Below are 21,889 nucleotides of genomic sequence, written 5' to 3'. Positions count from 1 at the left end.
ATCTCTCTGCCAATCTTAGAAGGCAAGGAGAGGTCACACAAGGCCACCTCAAGGTTAGGCAGAATCAAAGAGAAAAAGACCCATCCTGTTTTCGGCAGTAGGACTGTTAAGATTCTAGAACCTTTCAGCATGGTGAGGAATATCTTCCCCCAGCCCCCATCGCCTGAAGAGTGACAGGTTTTTACTGTTTTCCTTCCGTCTTACTCTACTCCACACCTCTTTAGCTGGCTGACAGCCAGCAATTCAGAGAGCTGCTTCCTGTACACTGAGAGGGTGGATTCCAGCTACTCCCAAAGAATGAACTTGATAAACCATTAGGTGCTCCCCTAAACATTCTCACAACCTCCTTTCTCCACCAGAACCCCATGAAGTCCAAGGGGCTGGGGCATCCCCTCATTCTTCCACACCCACCTCTCCAAATAGGCTTTTTAAAAAAAAATTACACTGATTCTTTTAAATTTTATTATATGAAAGCCATACACATTTACTGTAGAAATGCAGTAACGTCGAAAATCTGGAAATTACAGAAAAACCAAAGAGGAAAATTACAATTACTTTATTCCACCATCCAAAAATAACCACTATTATTAACGTTTCGGGGTTTGTCCTCAGTCTTTTTTATCTGTTTTATGTATAGAAGTATACACCCATATCTTAAAAATGAAAATTGAGATCACATAACACTATTTTTATAACCTTTTTAATATTCAAAAAGCATTTTTCTTTCCAGGCAAATGTTTTTCTACATAACTTTTAATGGCTGCACAGTACTCCACCATCTGGATGGATATACAATAATTTACTTAAGCAATTCCCTATTGCAAATTTTCATTACAGCAGGAAAGAAATGAATTCCCAGTCACAGCATTGCTTTATATTTTTCTCTATTGCAATGCTGGGATGAACATCTTACACCTTAATCTTTAATTATTTTCTTAGGATAAATTGCCAAATGTAGAATTATTAGGTCAAAGGCTATAGAAACTTTTAGGGTGTTTAATACATATTACCAAACCAACATCCAAAAGGCTGCACCAATTTGTACCCCCATATGCAACGCATGGGAGTGTTATTATTTTAATACTCCTTTGCCAATACTGGGTCTTATTTTTTTCTGTTATAGTTTGCTAAGGGAAAAATACTTCCAGTTATATTTGCCTTTCTTTACTAATGAAACACATTTTTTTTCATGGTTTTATCCTTTTAAATTTTGTTTATGAGTTTCCTGTGTGAGTCCTTTCACAGTTGGCTCTTGCTCCTTGAGGCTACTTAGATAAAAAATTGCAGGATAGAATTACAGAGAAGAGGTGGAAATAGGAGGATGAAGCCACAGGACGCTTTAATATGGTCTTACATCTCTGAGGGAGGTGGAAAGACTGGAGAGAAATGGCGAATGAAGTAGACGGCTGGAAGCTTGTCCTTGATGGAGGCTGGCTGTCCTCCCTCCTCCAGGGGTCCTTCTGGCCTTTATGGCCCACTCTGTGGGGTGCCCAGACAGGGCCCTGTGCTCTCTGGGCCTGGTCCTTCACTGGTCTTCTGCCTGTCTCTGTGTTTCCAGGCTGCTCCTCCTCATCTCTGCTCCATGATGGAAGAGGACGGCAGAGTCACATACCCAGGGTGGGAGGGAGACACTGTGGCCAGTGAAGCAAGGAGGGGAAGAAAGGACAGAAGCAACGTCCAGGGACAGAGTGATCTTCATTGTAGCCTGTGAGTGGATTCCGTCTGCCCACCCTCCTCTACTGCAGTCCCACATACACCCAGCTTAGGCTGCAGAATAATGGGGTCAATGATCTCCTGTCCCCTAAATCTCTGTTTGTCATAAATGGAGAACAGGACCCAGCTCCCTGCACACCTGCTGCCCCAAAGCAGAACAAACAGCTTTCTGTAGCCCCTGAAGGTGGCCACGTTCAGGCCGGGAGACAAGGCCAAAGCTGAATCACGTCAGAACCTGAGCCCAAGAGTGAGACTGGATCAGGAGCTGGGGGTGGCAGGTTTACACTGCCTGACGCCCCAGAGGGGGTGCATCCCACAACCTCTCTCTCCTGGTTGCTAGAGGGTAGGATTTCCTGCCTGTACAAGCCTGAGCTGATCTCACACACTATCCCAAAAAGCAAAGTGAGGGAAGAAACAGCAGCGGCAGCTAGAGGTCCATCACGGGCTGCACTCCTGCTGTGGGTGGCAGGGGAAGCCTGAGGCCACCTGTGCATGGTGGAAACTCCGTGTGGAGACCGACTCCTACTAGCCCCTTGCATTCATCTAACCCTACCCCTCCCTCCACCCCACCCCACAACAGCTCCTGTGGTTACAGTCATGGATGGAGGAGGGGCAACAGCTTATGTGAAAAGCTGTTTTGTTCCCACCCACAGGGGGAGGAGAGCCCAGGCTCTGTCTGCACAAGCGGGCTTCTGATTCCCTCATGCACACTCTACTGTGTGATTCCCCATCTCACAGGTGGAGAAGCTGAGACAGGAGGTCTAGGGTCCTACATATAGGAAAGTATCCCGGAATCCAGAGTCTGGGCCAGTCCCAGGAAATACAGGGAAAGGTAAGAGCAAGGGGACAGATACTCAGATGGGAGTCTCAGTATGACCTTTTCCCTCAAGAGGAAACTGACTTTAGGACCTCACCTGGAACGGCCAGTAGGAAAGAACTGGGGACAAGGAAGGAGGATCAAGAAAGATATTTCTTTGCTCCACTTCTTCCCATTGTCACACAAAGACCAACTAGCCTCACGTAGTCAGAGCCATCTATTCCCCAATTCAGCCACGGTCTCTAACCTGAAATGCTTCTCTCTTGCTGGGCCAATCTAGGTGAAGGCTCTCCAACTGAACAGGGTTCCCTTTGCCAAAAGGTATCATCACTCCCGCTGTCCAGACCTTCCCAGCCCCAGCTCTGTCACCTTCCAGACGAGGGGGAAAGCAGCTCCTTCTCCTCTTCCTCCTCCTCGAAGCCAGGGGCAGAGGGCAACAGTTCTTCAACTGGCAGCTTTAGCTGGGTCAGGACATAAAGCTTGCCACTGAAGAACTACTGCGGCTCAGCCAGGTGAGGATGTGGGAGGTACAGGCTCCTGAGGGAAAGGGAAGAAAGATGGGAAAGATCTGAGCAGGGCCATGTCACAGGGATACTGTCCCACTGGCTGTCAAAGTCCAGTCCCAGCAGATACTCCACCTTCTAATGAGGGGTTCTTGGCTCTAACCTGAGCCTGCAGGAGCTGTTAACTTCAGTGAGAAGCAAGAGGCAGCTCTAAACATACTTCTTTGCTCCTCTTTAAGAACTGAAGGCTGTAGAAACCCAAGCCTGTGCCCCCCCCCCCTTTCCCCAGCTACCCACAGGGGGCAGGGAGGGGCAGCTTCCTCAGCATTCAGAGAGCCCAGGACCTGGGACCCTGGAACACATCCCACCAGTCGCTTAGGTCCCAAGTGAGAAGCTGTACCTCAGGTCCAGAAATATGAGTTCAGTGATCAGCCCTGCTGACTCGTTTCCAGGGAGTTCAGCTGGAAGAAGAGTTTTGGGGGCCTACATCTGGGGAAGAGTGAGGAAGGGAGGAGGTCTAGAGTTCGGAAGGTCAGCAGAGGCTCCAGGGACTGTGAGGAGAGGACAGGGGACCAAAGGTTGGAGGGGAGGGAGGTATGGGCAGGGTGGTTGGGCAGCTTCCCCAGGACTCTCAAATGCCAGGCATTCCGCTTGCGCATTCCGGGTACATCTGGTATGAATTCCAGGCTGTCTGCCGGCCCCTCCATGTCTGAACTTTGTTCCAAGTTCCAAGCCCCGCCCCCACAGTTCCAACGCATGAATCAGCAGGAAAAGCCGGGCCCAGCAGCATGGCCCAGGGAGGGGGCTGGGGGCGTGGCAGGCTTGAGGGCTGTGAGCTGGGGAGGGCGGGTCTGTGCTGACACTCAGTCCAAGGGCATGGCCCATGCCAGTGTGAGGGGCCAAGGTGGTCTCGCCTTGAGATTTCTATACTCAGAGGGTTAGAAAGATTAGGGTGGGAGTGGGAGGTTTTCAAATTACAAAACCCTCTTGGGAGGCATAAACTTTGTGGTATCTTTCTTCCCCCAGGTGACCAGTCCAACTCCTTCTCACTCCCCTCTGTCTGAGCCGGCTCTATTCAGCCCATAGGTCTCAGCGGCTGCTAAGAGTTTGTGCCAAGCAGGTGCCCTTGGCTGCAGGGTGGGGTAGGCCCAGGGCACTGACCCTCTGACCAGCTGCTCCATCAACCGTTTGGCATGCTGACAGCTCCTAGTCCAGTCTTAACAGCCAGGATGACAGGCCAAATGAGTTGGAGCCTGCAACTAGGGCCAGAGGGAGGTGGGGGAGATAGCCTAGCCAGAGGCCACTGGGAGGGGCCAAGAGTTGGCCGAGAGGTGGGGAGAGAGGGAGCCCAGTGATGACTAACCCAGGCGCCCCACCCAGCCAGCCGGCTTCCCAGGCGGTCAGGGCCAGGCCTGGGCTAGGGGCCCCACAACCGGACAGGCTGGGGGGAGGTGCAGAGGTGACCTTCTCTCGGCCCAAGACGGCCAGTTAGGCTGGGGAGGGGGGATTAGAGTTTCCAGGCCCTCCTCTTGCCCGCTCCCTCCACCAACCGCGGTGAAACTCTAACCTTTGGGTTGCATAAGGCCCCCGCACCGCCGCCCCCTATTCCTCTCCCCTCCCCCCTTACATAACATCCCCTGGAGGGAACGAGAGGAGGGGCCAGCCCGCCCAGAGACCCCTTCTCTGCCAGGGCGCTCAGCTGGCCCTGCCTCAGTGAGTGCCGGTAGAGGCAAAGCCCCTCCCTGCTACCCGCCCCGCTCAAATCCTCCCCAAGCTGGGAGGCCGGCTCCCGTATCCTCGGACCAGAGGGCGCCGAGGTTAGCCGCCCCCAGCCTTCGGCCCCTCGTCTTCCTCCCAGCTACTCCGCAAGACCTTCCGCCACGACTCCCGTCCAGGACTCTACCTTTAAACCTCCTGACACACTACTCCAGCCAGTCTAGGCCCCTATCCCCCGGAGCGCCCCTGCCCCCGCCGCCCCCTCTCCCCTCCTCCGGAAGGGCAGGGTGTGGCCGCCAGGACCCCACTTTCCCCCATTACCCCGTTAGCACGGTTCCCTCCTGTGAGGCCGGGACCCCAGCTCACACCCACCTGGTGCTGGGGGGTGGGGGTGCTGAGGGTAGGGGAGCAAATCAGTGCGTCCGTTCCCCACGGCCGGCGGCGCTGTCTTCCCAGCGCCCAGCACACCGGCTCCAGTCTCCGATCAGCTGGCGGCGTCGTGACGCACAAGCTGCGATTGCACCGCCCAGGGCCAATCACCGCCCACTGCTGGGCAGCGTGACCACACCCACTCGGGGGCGCCAGCCCTTCGCCTTGGTCCCGCCTCTCCAGCCGTCTTAGCTTTGATTGGCAAGGAGGCCACCCCGTTGCCTACTGGAGTTGCGCTAAGCCACGCCCACCAACTCACGAGCTGGCCAATAGGCGAAAGGGCGTGGCTCAGCCTTCCGCCTAGGCCACTTGCTTTGAAGAGCGCTACGTCAAACAGGGCTCCTAAAGAGCAGAAGGAAGTAAAGGCGTGTATGTTTGCAGTGCATACTGGTCAATGTAGTTCTCCGTCTGACACCTCGTTCCCAGAATCCAGCGCGCTCTGTGAGTTGGCATTTTTAAACTCATCTCTGAATCCATCCCGACGAAGTCCTTAAAGGGCTACAGCACCTCCTTTCTGGAGCCGTGAGTGCTTCTTTTAGACAACCCCGAAACGGATTCGCTGACCTCTGCAGGAGGCGATAGCTCTCTAAGGAAAGATGGAGCAGACGAAGCAGCAGGAGTGGCAGAACCGAAGGTGGAAATCAGCCCCCAGGGCAGCACTGTTCCATTGGATGAGGACTCCTGAGGGCTTTTGGGGGAGGGAGGACTGCCCACTTCGCTAGCCCCAGCTTTCACTGGAGAGATCTAGTCCACCCCTCCGGGGGGGGGGGGCCGGGGGGGCGCTTCCTAACCAGGAGACTTCTTGTAGAAGATGTCTCGTCCTAGTCGCAGGGAGACAGAGCGTCTCAAGCAGCAGCTTCCTAACAAAAGATTGATAGCATAGTCCTCACCTGAAGGTAGAAGGAAGACTTGTGGTCGGAAACTAGGGGATGGGCCGTCCCAAAGTGCAACTGGTGAGCAACCCCATCCTCTGTCTAATATCCCCAATTCAGTCCCACCCTCCAGAAGCTTTTTACTGACTCGGGCCTACTTAGGGAAGAGATTTCAAAGGTGGAGACCAATGAGGAGGCTGCTTCTTCCCCAGGGGCCAATCAGAGCCTAAATGGGTGGGAGATGGGCAAAAACTGAAAGGAACCCAATGACTTGGCAAAAGCTGCTGAACCTCTTATTTAAAGGGGCAAGTCTGGGACCCACCCCAACTCATCGCTGGCACCCCGCTCCCACCACCACCCAAGAGAATCTTGGGGACAGGGATCCATGAGTTTTCCATAAGCTCTCAAGTAGGATGAGAGTAACCGAATCCCAAAGGATGAGCCTGGAGTGTGAGATAGTTCCTTCTGTATTAAATACGGACTCCACCAAGTGATTGCTATAGTTCTTATGAGCTCCAGAATTCTGAGCCTGTGTTCAGAACATTGTGCCTTTAAGGAAACTTCCTGCCTTCCACCCCAGTAACAGCTGATTGTTGGAAAGTGTGACCTCAGGGGACGAATCAGCTGTTACCACATCCTCCTCCTGGTCTGCCCTCCTCCATCTCCTTATCCACCCCCCCCCACCCCCCACGGGTGGTGAGGGAAGGAAGGAGATGGAACCCCAAATATGGGGGACCAGCTTGTATATTCTTTCCTCTACCTCTTACTGCAAGACTCTCCCCCACCCCTCCATCTGCTGGTTAGATCTTCAGAGGTTCTAAGCTTGGAATGAGAGGTATTTCCTGTCAGCTCAGTCAGCTCAGACCCACCCTCCTAGTAGTGAGGCCAATACTGGGGAGGCCCAGAATGGTGGCTGGCTGGGTGTGTGGGTGCTCCAGGAATGGGTACTGGGGAATGTCCAGTGAAGCTGTGGACCAAACCTTGAGGAGAAGAATGGCTATGGAAAGCAAGCCTCCTTGGGGTCTGCTCCCCAGGCCAGCTGCCCCCTACTCCCTGCTCAGGTTGCCCTCTTCCTCCCCAGACAGGGGCCTGCTAAGGGGATCCTCCCAGCTTTGCCCATTCACTCCACTTCTAACTGCCCTTAGACACCACCTGGCCTTGGCTGCTCCAGTTTTTATGGTCTCAACCTCCACAACAAGAGTGCTAATGTGGAGCTTCCCAGGGGCTGCAGGTGGAACGCACTGGCCCAGGAACCACGGGCTTTGGCTAGGAAGTCCTGCCAGAAGACTCAGGTAAATATTTCACCCAAGCCCTGAGCTGGGAGCCAGGGTCACTCCAGGACAAGCTTAGTGTGAAGTCCCAGGACTAACTTGGCAAGGTCGGGAGAAACTGAGCAAGGGCTTGGCCAAGCTTGGAAGAAAGAGAAATCTCACCAGCTGCCCCCATTCTCCATTATCCTTAGCAGAGAAATCCCATCCCCTTCCCACCCAAGGCCCTTCTCTATTTTGTTCAGCTAACTCTCTGTCTCCTCACCCTCCCACGCTATAGGGCAAAAGCTCAGGCTGTGAGTTCAGGGTTCCTCAATCTCAGCACTATTGACATTTGGGGCTGAATAATTTCTTCTTTTGGGGGCTGTCTTGTACATATTAGCATGTTTAACAGCATCTCTGGCCCACTAGATGCCATTAGCAACACCCGCCCCCCCCCAACCAGTTGTGACAACCCAAAGTGTCTCCCAACATTAGCAAATGTTCCCTGGGGGCCAAAATTGCCCGCAGTTGAGAACTACTGAGATAGACAAACTTGGATTCAAATTCCAGCTCTTACCAGCTGCGAGCTTGATGAAGATCCTTAACATCTCTGAACCTCAATTTCCTCATCTACAAAATAGAGTGAATAATAAATTCATGATCTATTGTAGGGATGAAAACAGGATTATGTTTGAAAACACCTAGCTCAGTACCTGGCCCACTGGCCCACAGTTAGTGCACTAAACCATAGCTGCCTTCACTTTTCTCCCGGCCAGATCAGCAAGAGCTAACCTCACTCAGCATGGGCTGACTGCCGGGGCAGCTGCAGCCTCCCTCCCTGACTATCTGAGCCATCACCTCCAGGAAACTCAATATTGAGGTTGGTGAAGAGGAGTGGCTAATTTGGTCCCCGATTCCCCAAAGCCCAAGGGTGCTTGAGTTGGGATTCAGGGGGAGTTTGAGAATAGTGCTGTTACAGAGCATTATGTCTCAAGATGTGGCCTGCAGATTGTCTGTGTCAGAATTACCAGGGGTGCCTGTTAAAAATTCAGAATTCTGGGGCTCACCCCAGACTACTGAATCAGAAGTACATCATAAAGTTTGAAAACCACTGTTTTAGGGCTCAGATTGGGGAAAGTGTCAGTGTCCCAGAAATCTTAGTGCACCAGTGCCCAGCATTGCAAGGACATCCTTATTCAAGGGAAGGAAAGAATTCTAAGAGGTAAGGTTAGTTACATTCAAGGTCATTGTTGCATTGTAAGTCAAAACCACTAGAGGGCAGGACACACACAAACTTATAGAAAGAAAAAGTAGTGCCTGCTCAGTCTAGGTAAACTGAGACCAGAGCAAAGACCAGGTGGACCTAATTTTATTGGTACCAAGAAGCAGGCACTATCTCCTGACCAGCAAAACTCGTCCTTTGGTCTCAGATACTCAAAGTTGCGGATGTGATATGGTCAAGGAACGCCTCATTTCCCAGGTGAAAAAAATAATGCATGGCCAAGGAGTACAGAGAACATTGGTTTTAGAATGAGATAGGCCTGGCTTTGAATCCTGGCTCTACCACTTCTTAGCTGTGTGACCTTGGGCAAGTTACCTAGGAGAGTCAGCCTTCTCATCTTAAAATGGGTATAAAAATAGCTTCTTAGAAAGTGTTGTGGTGAGGATTAAGCAAAACAAAGTAGGGAAAGTGCTTAGCATGGTGCCTGGCTCCTATGGCACCAAATGGTGGTTATAAGTTCTTACTGCCCAAGGTCATGTGACCGAGTACATTAGGGGCTCCTGCTGCCTGGCTCCCCTCCCCCCCCAGTTTTTTTTTTGGTGAGGAAGATTGGCCCTGAGCTAACAGGGCTAACGTTTGTTGTCAACCTTCCTCTTTTTGCTTGAGGAAGATTGTTGCTGAGCTCACATCTATGGCAGTCTTCCTCTATTTGGTATGTGGGACACTGCGACAGCATGGCTTGATGAACAATGTGTAGATCTGCACCCAGGATCCAAACATGGGAACCCGGGCCACCAAAGCAGAGTGTGGGAAATTAACCACCACACTGTGGGGCCGGCCCCTGCTGCCCCTTTAAGAAAGAGGATGCGGATGGAATCGGCTCATAGCTGAGCCATTCCTGTCTCCTCTTTAATTTGGACTTTAGTTTTTCTTAAGTGCCTTTATGGAACCCCCACACTTCAACACCAAACTCCTATATGAGGGAAACTCTCCTTCTAGGAGTGAGACGCAGAGCCAGTGGTTTCACTGCAGACAATGGCCTATCTGTCCTGCAAATGAGTCAGAAATGAGACCCCTTGAAGGAGGCACGTAGTTCTGGTGCCAGCTCTCTGGTTTCCGCTCCCTATTCCGTGCTGCACCCTCCCCCCAGCCACGGTGGCATCTGCAAGGCTCTGACCACAGCAGGCAGGCTCTGTGGCATGCAGAGGCAGATCTTCAAGAGGAAGTCTTGGGGAACATTTCCTCCCAAGAACTTCAGGCCTCTGGGCCTGGGCCACTTCTCTCCCTCAGATTGCCCAGAATGAAAAAAAAAAAAAAAGCGGTAAGGGGGCTGTCAGTGTGGAAGACTGTGGGGCAGAAAGTCTGCACCAGCTTCTAAATGTCCATTCTGCCACTTGAACAAGCCTCTGTGGCGGCTCTTGGTTATCACCTGTAGAATATAAACAATAACAACCATCCTCCCTATCTCTCCAAGTGTTGTAAGAGCCAAATGGAACGTTACTGATGAAGTGTTTTGGAAAATTAAAAGCTCCTTCTTTTGGAAGGCAGCATGGAGGCGCTGAAGAGACTTGATGTTAAACGTCCCAGCTCTGCCTCGGGGTTTCTTATCTGTAAAAACGGGGGAACGGGGGGGCGGGGGGGGGAGGGGAGGGGGGTTGGGGGGCAAGGATCCGCCCGCTAAAGGCTGGGATCTCTGGGAAGAGCATCCCTAGATGCGCGTTCTGGCGCGTGCAGGGGGAAGCAGGGATGGGAGGGGAAATCTCGTGGGCAGTTCAGCATCCCGCTCTCCAGCACCGGCGGGGCCGGCTGGAGCTCCTTCCAGCCCTGGAGGAAGAGAAGCCGCCACCAGGCCAGAGCAGAGCTCTGGGAGGGAGGGCGCCCGGGCGGCCGCGCGATGGCGCCGGCGGGAGGCGGGGTCTGGCCGGCCTATTTGAGCCACGTGCGGTTGTTTCCGTGTCGGGGCGATCACGTGAGCCGTGTCAGCTGACCCGTCACGGTGGAGCCCGGCGCTGGCGCCCCGCGGCCCCCGCCCCGCCGCGCCCCGAGTGCAGGACCCTGTGGAGGGGTAAGAGCGTCCCCGCCGTCTCCTCCTCTGTGCCCGGCCCGCTCCCGCCGCCTCCGCCCCAGCCCCTGTCCTTCGCCCATCCCTGCCCGCCCGGCCTGGCTCCCCGGAAACCGTCGTGGGAAGGGCTGTGGCCGGGCTCAGCCCCGCGCTGCCCCCAGGCGGCCAGAAGGGGATGGCCCTGGGGAGCAGGGGGCGGGAAGTCGCTCTTACCACCGGGACCGAGGGCTGGTCCCCGCCCCCAAGCCCCGACATGGAGGAGCTGCTCCAGAGCGTGGAGAGGGACCTGAACATCGATGCCCGGCAGCTGGCTCCTGCCCTGGGGGGCACCCACGTGGTGGCCCTAGTATCCGCGCGCTGGCTGGCTAGCCTCCGCGAGCGCCGGCTGCCCCCGGGCCCCTGCCCCCGAGCAGAGGGCCTGAGCGAAGCGGAAGTCAGGACTCTCCTGCAGCGCTCCGTGCAGAGGCTGCCCCCCGGCTGGACGCGCGTGGAGGTGCATGGGCTGCGGAAACGGAGGCTGTCCTACCCGCTGGGCGGCGGTCTGCCCTTTGAGGAGGGGTCTTGCAGCCCTGAGACCCTCACTCGCTTCATGCGGGATGTGGCTACTCAGAATTATCGCAACCTGTGGCGCCACGCATATCATACTTACGGACAGCCCTATAGTCACAGTCCTGCTCCTTCAGCTGTCCCTGCCCTGGACTCAGTGCGGCAGGCTCTGCAGAGGGTCTATGGTTGCTCCTTCCTGCCAGTGGGTGAAGCTACCCAATGCCCATCGTATGCCAGAGACGGCCCCTGCCCTCCTAGGGGCAGCCCTGCTTGTCCTAGTCTTTTGCGAGCTGAGGCCCTGTTGGAGTCACCAGAGATGCTATACGTGGTGCACCCTTATGTGCAGTTCTCCCTGCATGATGTGGTCACCTTCAGCCCTGCCAAGCTGACCAACAGCCAAGCCAAGGTGCTCTTCATTCTCTTTCGTGTACTGAGGGCCATGGATGCCTGTCACCGCCAGGGACTGGCCTGCGGGGCCCTGTCTTTGCACCACATTGCTGTGGATGAGAAGCTTTGCAGTGAGCTCCGGCTGGACCTGAGTGCTTACGAGAGGCCCAAGGAGGATGAGAAGGGGGAGACCCCTGTAACAAGGGACAAGACAGAAATTGAGCCTGGAGAGGAGGGAGGAGGGGGACCTAGGTGTCCCACCTGCCAGGAGGAACTTAGGGGCCTTGTGCTAGACTGGGTCCATGGCCGCATCAGCAACTTCCACTACCTCATGCAGCTGAATCGTTTGGCAGGTCGGCGGCAGGGGGATCCCAACTACCACCCCGTGCTGCCCTGGGTGGTGGACTTCACCACACCCCACGGGCGCTTCCGAGACCTGCGGAAATCCAAGTTCCGCCTCAACAAGGGGGATAAGCAGCTGGACTTCACGTATGAGATGACGCGGCAGGCATTTGTGGCAGGTGGCCTGGGTGGCGGGGAGCCACCTCATGTTCCTCACCACATCTCGGACGTGCTCTCCGACATCACATACTATGTGTACAAGGCTCGGCGCACACCCCGGGCAGTGCTCTGTGGACACGTGCGGGCACAGTGGGAGCCCCATGAGTATCCCGCCAGCATGGAACGCATGCAGAACTGGACGCCAGATGAGTGCATCCCCGAGTTCTACACTGATCCCTCCATCTTCTCCTCTATCCACCCTGACATGCCTGACCTGGATGTGCCGGCCTGGTGTGGCTCCAGCCAGGAGTTTGTGGCTGCCCACCGGGCGCTGCTGGAGAGCCCCGAGGTGTCCCAGGACCTGCATCACTGGATCGACCTCACCTTTGGCTATAAACTCCAGGGCAAGGAGGCTGTGAAGGAGAAGAATGTGTGCCTGCACCTGGTGGATGGCCACACTCACCTGACCAGCTATGGCGTGGTGCAGCTCTTCGATCAGCCACACCCCCAGCGCCTGGCTGGAGCTCCTGTCCTTGCCCCTGAGCCTCCATTCATCCCCAGGCTGTTGTTCCAGACCATCCAGGAGAGCACAGGCCAGGAGGACTTCCCAGGCCAGCTTACAAATGGGGTGGGCAGGCTGGTTTTGGAGGCCACTCCCTGTGAGGCTGGCTGGGCCAGAGACAGGTCCGTGGTGGGAGAAGATGACTTGGAGCAGGCCACAGAAGCTCTGGATTCCATCTCCCTTGTTGGGAAAGCAGGTGACCAGCTGGGTCCCTCCTCCTCCTCCAATCAAGTGCCCCCAGGCCTCCTGTCTTTCTCAGTGGCCTCAGCCTCTCGACCAGGCCGCAGAAACAAAGCTGCTGGGGCAGACCTTGGGGAAGGCGAGGAGGGGAAGATCCTTCTTCCAGAGGCCTTCAATCCTGTGCAGGCTCTGGAGGAGCTGGAGAAGCTAGGCAACTTCCTGACCAAAGGTCTAGGGGGCCGGTTGGAGGTGCCTGAGCAGCCGCAGGTCCAGCCCCCCGTGCAGCTGCGGGACCTCTTCCATCGGGACATGCAGGCGCTGGGGGTCCTTTTGGCTGAGATGGTGTTTGCCACCAGGGTCCGAACACTGCAGCCTGACGCACCTTTGTGGCTACGCTTCGAGACTGTTCGGGGACTCTGCACGCGGCATCCCAAGGAGGTCCCTGTGTCTCTGCAGCCTGTGCTGGACATGCTTCTGCAGCTGAGTGGGTCTGAAGGCCCCGTGGTATCAAGGAGGGGCAATCTGGACCCACTGTTTGAGTACAGACCCGTCTCCCAGGGGTTGCCCCCGCCCTGCCCGGCCCAGCTCCTCAGCCCCTTCAGCTCCATGGTTCCCTTCCCTCCATATTTCCCAGCGTTGCACAAGTTCATCCTTTTGTACCAGGCGAGGTGTGTGGAGGATGAGGCCCAGGGACGGGAGCTGGTCTTTGCTCTATGGCAGCAACTGGGTGCAGTGCTGAGTGACATCACCCCTGAGGGCCTGGAGATCCTGCTGCCCTTCGTGCTGTCACTCATGTCCGAAGAGCACACGGCCGTGTATACAGCCTGGTACCTATTTGAACCTGTTGCCAAAGCACTGGGCCCCAAAAATGCTAATAAGTACCTACTGAAACCTCTCATTGGTGCCTATGAGAGCCCCTGCCGGCTACATGGCCGCTTCTACCTGTACACTGACTGCTTTGTGGCCCAGCTGATGGTACGGCTGGGCCTGCAGGCCTTTCTCGTCCACCTGCTGCCCCATGTCCTGCAGGTGCTGGCTGGTGTCGAGGCTTCCCAGGAGGAAAGCAAGGGCCTGGCAGGGGCTGCTGAAGATGAGGAAAGCGGGCTCCCAGGGGCCAGGGCCAGCTCCTGTGCCTTTGGGGAAGAGATTCAGATGGATGGGGAGCCTGCTGCCTCCTCGGGCCTAGGGCTCCCAGACTACACGTCTGGCGTCAGCTTCCACGACCAGGCTGACCTCCCCGAGACAGAGGACTTCCAAGCTGGGCTCTATGTGGCTGAGTCCCCACAGCCCCAGGAGGCTGAGGCTGTGAGCCTGGGCCGGCTGAGTGACAAGAGCAGCACCAGCGAGGCCTCGCTGGGCGAGGAGCGGGCTGACGAGGGGAGCGCCCCTGTGGACAAGAGCAGCCTCAAGTCAGGCGACAGCAGCCAGGACTTGAAGCAAAGCGAGGGCTCAGAGGAGGAAGAGGAGGAGGAGGAAGTCTGTGTGGTGTTGGAGGAGGAGGAGGGGGAGGGGGAACAAGATGAGGTCACCGGGGCCTCTGAGCTCACTCTCCCTGACCCGGTGCTGTCCATGGATACGGTTGTGGCCGGTGGCGGAGGGGCAGACGGGGAGGAAGCGGAGGAGCCGCTGACCGAGCAGTCGGAGGGCAAAGAACAGCAGATCCTTCTTGGTGAGTTCTCAGGCCTGGAGTGGTGCTCACACAGTCATCTGGTTCCCCTGGACATTTGCTGAGCACCTCCTCTGCGCCAGGCACTGCAGATGTGGGCCTGCCCTCCTGGAGCTCACACCTAGCAGAGGAGATGCCATGCTGTAGACAATCTTATGTGAGCTTGAGTTACGTTAGTGCCATAGAGAACATGGGGCTGAGATCTAGTTTTCAGGGGTCAGTGAAGGCTTCCTTGGAAGGAGGGCCAGTTGAGGTTCAATGAGTAGGAGGTAGTGAGGCAAAAATAGCAGGGTCTGCAGTGGGATGAGCATTCCAGGCAGAGGGAACAGCATGTGTGAGGCTCTGAGGCTGTCATGGTTCCAGTAAAGTATCAGTGAAAGGCCAGCATAGTTAGACTGAGAGAGTGGAGGGAGCAGAGGCCAGAGGGGGAGGTATCCAGAGTCTGGCCAGGGTCTCATTTAGGAGCTGGGGAAGATTCACTGAAAGGGTCATCTTCCTGCAAGTTGCGCCTGAGGAGAGGAGCCTGGAGCGGCCCCATGGCCAGAGTCCCCCAGGCTGCCTCTGCTGCTGCTAAATGGAGGGTGGAGGTGTGGGGCAACCAGGCTTAGGCTGGACTCCTTGGCAGAGTGGTAGCCAGAGTTGGGTAGGTGGGGTGCCGTGGGGTGGGGTGGGAGGAGTGGCGAGCCACTGTTATCTGATGAGCTCAGGCTCTGCCCCCACCCTGCAGATACAGCCTGCAAGATGGTCCGCTGGCTGGCTGCCAAGCTTGGCCCCACAGTGGCCTCTCGCCATGTGGCCCGAAATCTGCTCCGCCTGCTGACATCATGTTATGTTGGTAAGGTGCCGGAGACGGGGCCTCCCCCAGGCCCTCCACCCATCCCTAGCCCCCTCTAGAAGATCCTTCCCACTCCCACCCCAGACCACCTCCTGGCCGGGTCCTGGGTCTCTGTCTGTAAGCTCCTCCCTCCCTTCCTTGGGTAGAGCATGGGGCAGATCCAGGGCTAGAGTGAGCAGGAGCTGCTACCACAGTCCCTGGAAGGCCAACCTCCCTCCTGCCCTCTGCTAGCTACTCAAGGCTGCTGGCCCTTCCTTGGCAGGGCCTACTCGGCAGCAGTTCACGATGAGTAGTGGCGAGAGCCCCCCACTGAGTGCCGGCAACATCTACCAGAAGAGACCAGTGCTGGGCGATATAGTGTCGGGGCCCGTGCTCAGCTGCCTCCTCCACATCGCCTATCTGTATGGGGAGCCCGTCCTCACCTACCAGTACCTGCCCTACATCAGCTACCTGGTCAGTCACGGACTTGGCAGCCCTGGGGGCTGGGAGGCTGAGGAGCCTGAGGGCCAACCTGGGATCTCTGGAGGTTCCAGGGAGTCTGTGGGGCAGCCGACCCCTCATCTACTCTGTGGCCCTAGGTGGCCCCTGGGAGCACCTCAGGCCCTAGTCGACTGAACAGCCGTAAGGAGGCGGGGCTCCTGGCAGCGGTGACTCTGACCCAGAAGATCATCGTGTACCTCTCAGACACCACCCTCATGGACATCCTGCCCCGTATCAGCCACGAGGTCTTGCTGCCCGTGCTCAGCTTCCTTACTTCCCTCGTCACGGGGTAGGCCCCTGCCCCACCCTTTGGCGGGGAGCAGCACAGCTGAGGGAACTACAAGGGTCGGGGCTGGGGGGACGGGGGCGGGTTGGGAAGTTTGTGGGAGAGTCCCATGACCCTGGACTGGGTGTCAGGAGTCCTGGTTCTGATCCAGGCTGTGTGACCCCGAGCAAGTCACACCTTTCTGTGCCTCAGTTTCCTCATCTGCTTTGGACCAGTTGGTCCTGTAGTTCCTTTCATTTACAGCTTCTGGTAGATTCTGGGCAAGTTCTGCAGAGTTGGGGGCTGGAGCTCATGAGCTCTGTTTCCAGGTTCCCAAGTGGAGCCCAGGCCCGGACTGTTTTGTGTATGAAAACCATCAGCCTCATCGCCCTCATCTGCCTGCGTATTGGACAGGAGATGGTCCAGCAGCACCTGAGCGAGCCCGTTGCCACCTTCTTTCAAGTCTTCTCTCAGCTGCATGAGCTTCAGCACCTGGTGGGCAGACCTACCTGGCTGGGGTGGGCTAGGCAGGGGCTGTGGACTTGGCTGACTCCCTGGGCTTCCTGCCCGCAGGATCTGAAGCTGGATTCTGTGAGCCGCAGTGAGGGCCAGCTGCCAGAGGTGGCCTTCTCTGACGGGCAGCAGCGGCTGGTGGACCCCACCCTGCTGGATGAGCTGCAGAAGGTGTTCACCTTGGAGATGGCGTACACAATCTACGTGCCCTTCTCCTGCCTGTTGGGTACTGCCCCATCACATTCCCTCACACAGCCTCTGTGACCATGGTTCTTCATGTGGGAGGGCCACTCTCTCCCTGCCCCTAGAGTCAGTAGTGGGTGTTAAGCACAGTTTTCCGGGTCAGACCAAAGGGATTCAGCCTCAGACTCTGAGTCCCAGCGTGTAAACAGGGACTGAGCACTGGCCAGCAAGGAGGCACAGGTGTGGCCTAGTGTGTCCGTGCGGAAGGCAGGATAGTCGGGCTGACGTACTGAATCTCTAGGAGCTGTCCAAGAGGAGTGAGTGGCCCACGTTTCTGGAGCTTCTTGTCCACACCAGGCACTGTGCTGAGCATTGATGTGTGTCATCTCCTAAATAGGATGAATGGCCTGTGGTCAGATGTGGTGTTATCCCTCCACTGAGATCTGAGCTCTGAGAGGGAGAGCATGAGCTGTCTCGTTCACCCTTCTATTTCTGATGCCCAGCATGGCACCCAGCACATAGAGAAGATGCTCACATGTACATAATGAATTAATGCACATTTTACTGGGGAGGAAACTGAGGCTCAGAGATGAAGAGTTACTTGCTCAGAGTTGCACAGCCAGTACCTGCCCTGTGTTCTGTGGTTCCTAAACCCTTGGGTGGGTGGTGGCAGCTGCCTGCCATCTTCCCTAATCTTGGGACTTCTTCTGCTCCCATGCAGGTGACATCATCCGGAAAATCATCCCCAACCACGAGCTGGTGGGGGAGCTGGCAGGGCTGTATTTGAAGAGCGTCAGCCCAAACAGTCGCAGCCCTGCCAGTGTGGAGCCCACTGTGCCCAGTACCGGCCCTGGGTGGGACTCCCAGGGTGGGGGCTGTCCCCAGGATGATGGCCACTCAGGGACCTTTGGGAGTGTCCTGGTCGGGAACCGCATCCAGATCCCTGACGACTCTCACCCTGACAGCCCCGGCCCTCTGGGCCCCATCTCGGGGGTGGGCAGCGGGGGCCTCGGCAGCAAGAATGAGGACAACGCGCTGAAGCGGGAGCTGCCGCGGAGTGCCCACGGGCTGAGCGGGAACTGGCTGGCGTACTGGCAGTATGAGATTGGCGTGAGCCAGCAGGACGCCCACTTTCACTTCCACCAGATCCGCCTGCAGAGCTTCCCGGGCCACTCGGGGGCTGTTAAGTGCGTGGCGCCCCTGAGCAGTGAGGACTTCTTCCTGAGTGGCAGCAAGGACCGCACTGTGCGCCTCTGGCCGCTCTACAACTCTGGGGACGGCACCAGCGAGACAGCCCCACGCCTCGTCTACGCCCAGCACCGCAAGAGTGTCTTCTTCGTGGGCCAGCTTGAGGCCCCACAGTGTGTGGTGAGCTGTGATGGGGCTGTGCACGTCTGGGACCCCTTCACAGGTGAGCGGGCCCAGGTGAGGCCTGTTCTGTTGCTGCCATCCTGTACTCTGCCAGGCCTCTAGGAATGCGGCCCAAGGGTGGGAGGGTTGGGGTGTAATGGTATGTGGCATAGGGTGACCCAATGAAGCCACACAGAGGAGCAGTTAGGACTTGGAATCCATTAGATCTGAGTTGAATCAGCTCTGCCTGTTTACTTGCTGAGTGACCTTGAGTAAGTCACTTTGTGGCCAGAAGCATCCATTTTCCCATCTGTAAAATGGGAATCAGAACAACTGATTCGGAAGATAATGCGCAGAGAGGTTTGGCTTAACGTGTGGCATATAGTACGTTTGGTAAATAGTCACTCGATTATTTTCTGGCATCATTGTAGAGAGAAATAAGGTTAAAAAGGGGGAGGGGATGGAGTGGGCATTGAGGGATACAGAGGGAGGTAGCTTTAGGTCAGGGGGTGCTATATGAAGACAGGAGGTTGCTTTGGGGACGGGAGCTTGGCCTGGCCATGGAAGCAGGAAGGTAGGAGGGTCAAGAAACATCTATAGCATTTCCTGAGATCCCCTGGGATATGGGAGGCAGGTGTGGGGTAGGTTAGGGGGATAGGAGGAGTGAGGGCTCTTCCATCAGCTGCTAGGACCTCAGACCCACTGTGTCGTTCCTTCCCAGGGAAGACCCTTCGCACCGTGGAGCCGGCAGACAGCCGGGTGCCCCTGACCGCTGTGGCTGTCATGCCTGCCCCCCACACCAGCATCACCATGGCCAGCTCAGACTCGACCCTGCGCTTTGTGGACTGCAGGAAGCCGGGCCTGCAGGTCAGGGGCGTCCAGTCTCCTGAGCCCTGGTCTGGGTGCCTGGCAGGGAGGAGAGACCCTGAAGAGAGAAGGCCAGGGCGTAGTTTCTCTTTGGAGGCGGGTCACCCACAGCAGCAAATCCTGGGGGATGGGACTCTGGCCTGTGATGTGGGGAGCCCTCCCCCTGATGGGGGACGGAGGCTCAGGCCTTCAAGCTGTGTGGGCTTGGGGAGTGAGCAGGACCTTAGGGAGAAGCTGGTTGGAATGGGTGGTGGTGCCTCATCTCGTCTCCTCTGCCTGCAGCATGAGTTCCGCCTGGGTGGCGGGCTGAACCCTGGGCTTGTCCGCTCCCTGGCCGTTAGCCCCAGTGGCCGTAGTGTCGTAGCTGGCTTCTCCTCAGGCTTCATGGTGCTCCTGGACACCCGTACAGGCCTGGTTCTGCGTGGCTGGCCTGCCCATGAGGGGGACATCCTGCAGATCAAGGTAACAGACCAGGTCCCGTTCCCCTCCTGACTGCTCCAGGCCCTAACCTCTGCTTAGGGCCCACCCGGACAGGTTCAAGCTGATCTCCCTTATACCTACCCAGGGACTGAGGGGCAGGGAGGGGCAGGAGCCAGCTGCACTGCGGGGGGGCCTCTGTAGGAGGCAGGCACAGGGGCGGGACCCAGGGGCCGAGCTGACCCTGTTGCTCCCTGGAGATGTTCTAATGAGTAACCCTTGTCCATATTTGTCTTGCTTGGAGGATCAGGGGTCGGGCCCTGTCCGTGACCCAGTTCAGGTTAAATAAAGCTCAGCGGGGAGGCTGTTTACTGCCCCCAGACCACTGAGCAGAGTCCATGCCCCCTGCTGGGCTGTCCGGGTGGGGGCAGGGGCAGACTGGGCGTGGGGCTTCTGCCCCCGCCCCCTCTCAGTCAGGGACCTCAGGAAACTGCTCAGGGAGGTACAGGAGGGGAGGAACCGGGCTACTTGTGGGAGGATTTTTTCCAGGCATCCCCATCGTAAATGGAGGCCAGGGGACATGCACTGCCACTGCTGGGGGCAAGCTACCCTTGGCTCCCTCTAGGACACCCCCAGAGGACCCTGGGCTCCAGGTGCCTCTAAATTCTGACTTTCCAAGAAAGCATCAGGAGGGCTCTGGGGTCAGCCTGGGTGTTAATCCTGGCACTGCCAGTTACTGGCTCGGTGACCTTGGTATGATTACTTAACTTTTCTGAGCCTTAGTTTTTTCTCCGTAAAGGGAGAACAATGGCAGCACTTGCCTCATAGGTTATTATGCAGATGAAACGTGGTCATACGGCATGCATGACACAATGCCGGGACATAGTAAGTGCCCACGTTGCAGTGATGACTAGGTTAATGACACTGTGATAGAGTTGCCGTAACTCACGTTGATATAATTTGGGAAGGTGGCAGCCTGTCCTCCACTCACGATGCCCTGTCCTCCCAGGAGGTGTTGTGGGAGGAAACGGGAAGACCATGGGGTTTGGTGGACACACGGGAGGGCCCAGGCCCTGCTAAGGCTCTCCTCTCCCCGGGCAGGCGGTGGAGGGCAGCGTCCTGGTCAGCTCTTCCTCCGACCATTCCTTGACTGTCTGGAAGGAGCTGGAGCAGAAGCCCACACACCACTACAAGTCAGCCTCCGACCCTATCCATACCTTCGACCTGTATGGCAGCGAGGTGGTCACTGGCACTGTGGCCAACAAGATCGGTGTCTGCTCCCTGCTTGAGCCGCCCTCCCAGGCCACCACCAAGCTCAGCTCTGAGAACTTCCGTGGCACGCTCACCAGCCTGGCCTTGCTGCCCACCAAACGCCACCTCCTGCTGGGCTCAGACAATGGGGTCATCCGCCTCCTTGCATAGGCTGAGATGGGGACTAGCCAGGCGGGGGTGGGCAGACATCCTCCAGGGTCCAGGCTCCTAAACCCCCAGAGCCCCCAAGTCTGCTGGAAGGGATCTCCTTCGTGGCTTGGGGAGATGTTGCTCCAAGCCAGCAGGAAGAGGGAGAGCGTGGGAAAGCATTGCTGCCCTCTCTTCTCCATGCTCTGCCCTTGGGTCAATGTGGGGAGAGGGAAGGTCTTGGAAGGGTTAGGGAGACTGGCCCTGCCCAGCCAGTCTCCAGCCAAAGCCCCCCTTGCTAGGGTCTCTCTGCCCCTGTCCCATAAGGACAGGGAAGCTGCCCCAGTCCAGGACACTGATGGTGCTTGGACTCAAGCCTCTAAGGAGGGCTGGCTGTGGTCTAAGAGTTAAGGGCCTGTGGCTTAAGTGTCCACCCAGTCAGACCCTGCCCAGTGGGACCAGTAGGGGAAGAAAGAGGGCGGGGCCAGGGGAGGGAAGGAAGATGGACTGGACCAGCTGGTGCCTGCCAGGAATGACCCCATCCTTGCCTCCCACCCCTAACTACAGTGTTTGTGCCTTGAGCTGAGGAGGTAGATCCTGGGCCCAGAACCCCTGGTGGATGGGGTTCTAAGACCCTGAGAGAAGGGGCGAGAAGAATCACATCTCCATCTCAGGTCTCACCCAGGGGACAGGAAGACCCAGGTGTCCCGGGTCCTCACATTCTGGAGCAGAGATGAGGTCTGAGGCTGGGCTCCTGCTGCCTCCTCGCTATTTGCAATAGATGTAAATATGACCAATAAATCCTTTGGAAGAGCTGTGGAACTGAGTGAGGTCTTTGTTTTGATGGTGGTGTCAGAGTGGGGAAAAGTTGAGAGCCCGCAGCTTCCAGGGCAGCGCGGAATAAGGCAGGAGGTGGGGAGGCAGCCTAATCATTGCTCTTCAGGGTACAGGGCTTCTGGTTCATGCAGCCCCAGACCAGTGTCCAGAACCCTCACCCTTGGGGAGGGTAAGGACGATGCTGGGAGAGGCTGTGTCCCTCAGCAACTCTCCTCTCCCACCCCCTGCCTTCTGGACCCAGGCTGAAGGCAGCCAGGCAGGATCCTGGGCATGTAAGGGTTGGGGATGGGGCTCCTATCGTAGGTTCCCTGCACAGGC

General features: G+C 56.8%; 1 protein-coding gene across 2 annotated transcripts; it reads left to right on the top strand.

Annotated features, from left to right (window-relative positions):
- Positions 1-10,175: 10,175 nt before the first annotated feature.
- WDR81 (WD repeat domain 81) lies at positions 10,176-21,553 on the top strand. Of its 2 annotated transcripts, XM_046675461.1 has the most exons (10): positions 10,177-14,429; positions 15,154-15,261; positions 15,524-15,714; positions 15,840-16,030; positions 16,336-16,501; positions 16,580-16,745; positions 17,424-18,113; positions 18,774-18,919; positions 19,202-19,381; positions 20,438-21,553. In XM_046675461.1, exons 1-10 carry the CDS (start codon positions 10,760-10,762, stop codon positions 20,756-20,758), a joined length of 5,829 nt encoding a protein of 1,942 aa, XP_046531417.1. In that variant the 5' UTR covers positions 10,177-10,759; the 3' UTR covers positions 20,759-21,553. The 2 variants fall into 2 exon arrangements, 1 of the variants encoding a protein (XP_046531417.1); XR_006890608.1 differs by lacking the exon at positions 20,438-21,553 and having other exon boundaries at positions 10,176-14,429; positions 17,424-18,127; positions 19,202-19,336.
- Positions 21,554-21,889: the final 336 nt, after the last annotated feature.

Source organism: Equus quagga, chromosome 11 (genome assembly GCF_021613505.1).
Source record: "Equus quagga isolate Etosha38 chromosome 11, UCLA_HA_Equagga_1.0, whole genome shotgun sequence".
Lineage (NCBI taxonomy): Eukaryota > Metazoa > Chordata > Mammalia > Perissodactyla > Equidae > Equus > Equus quagga.
The sequence above is the reverse complement of the archived record's forward strand: the minus strand, read 5'-3'. Positions and strand labels throughout refer to the sequence as shown.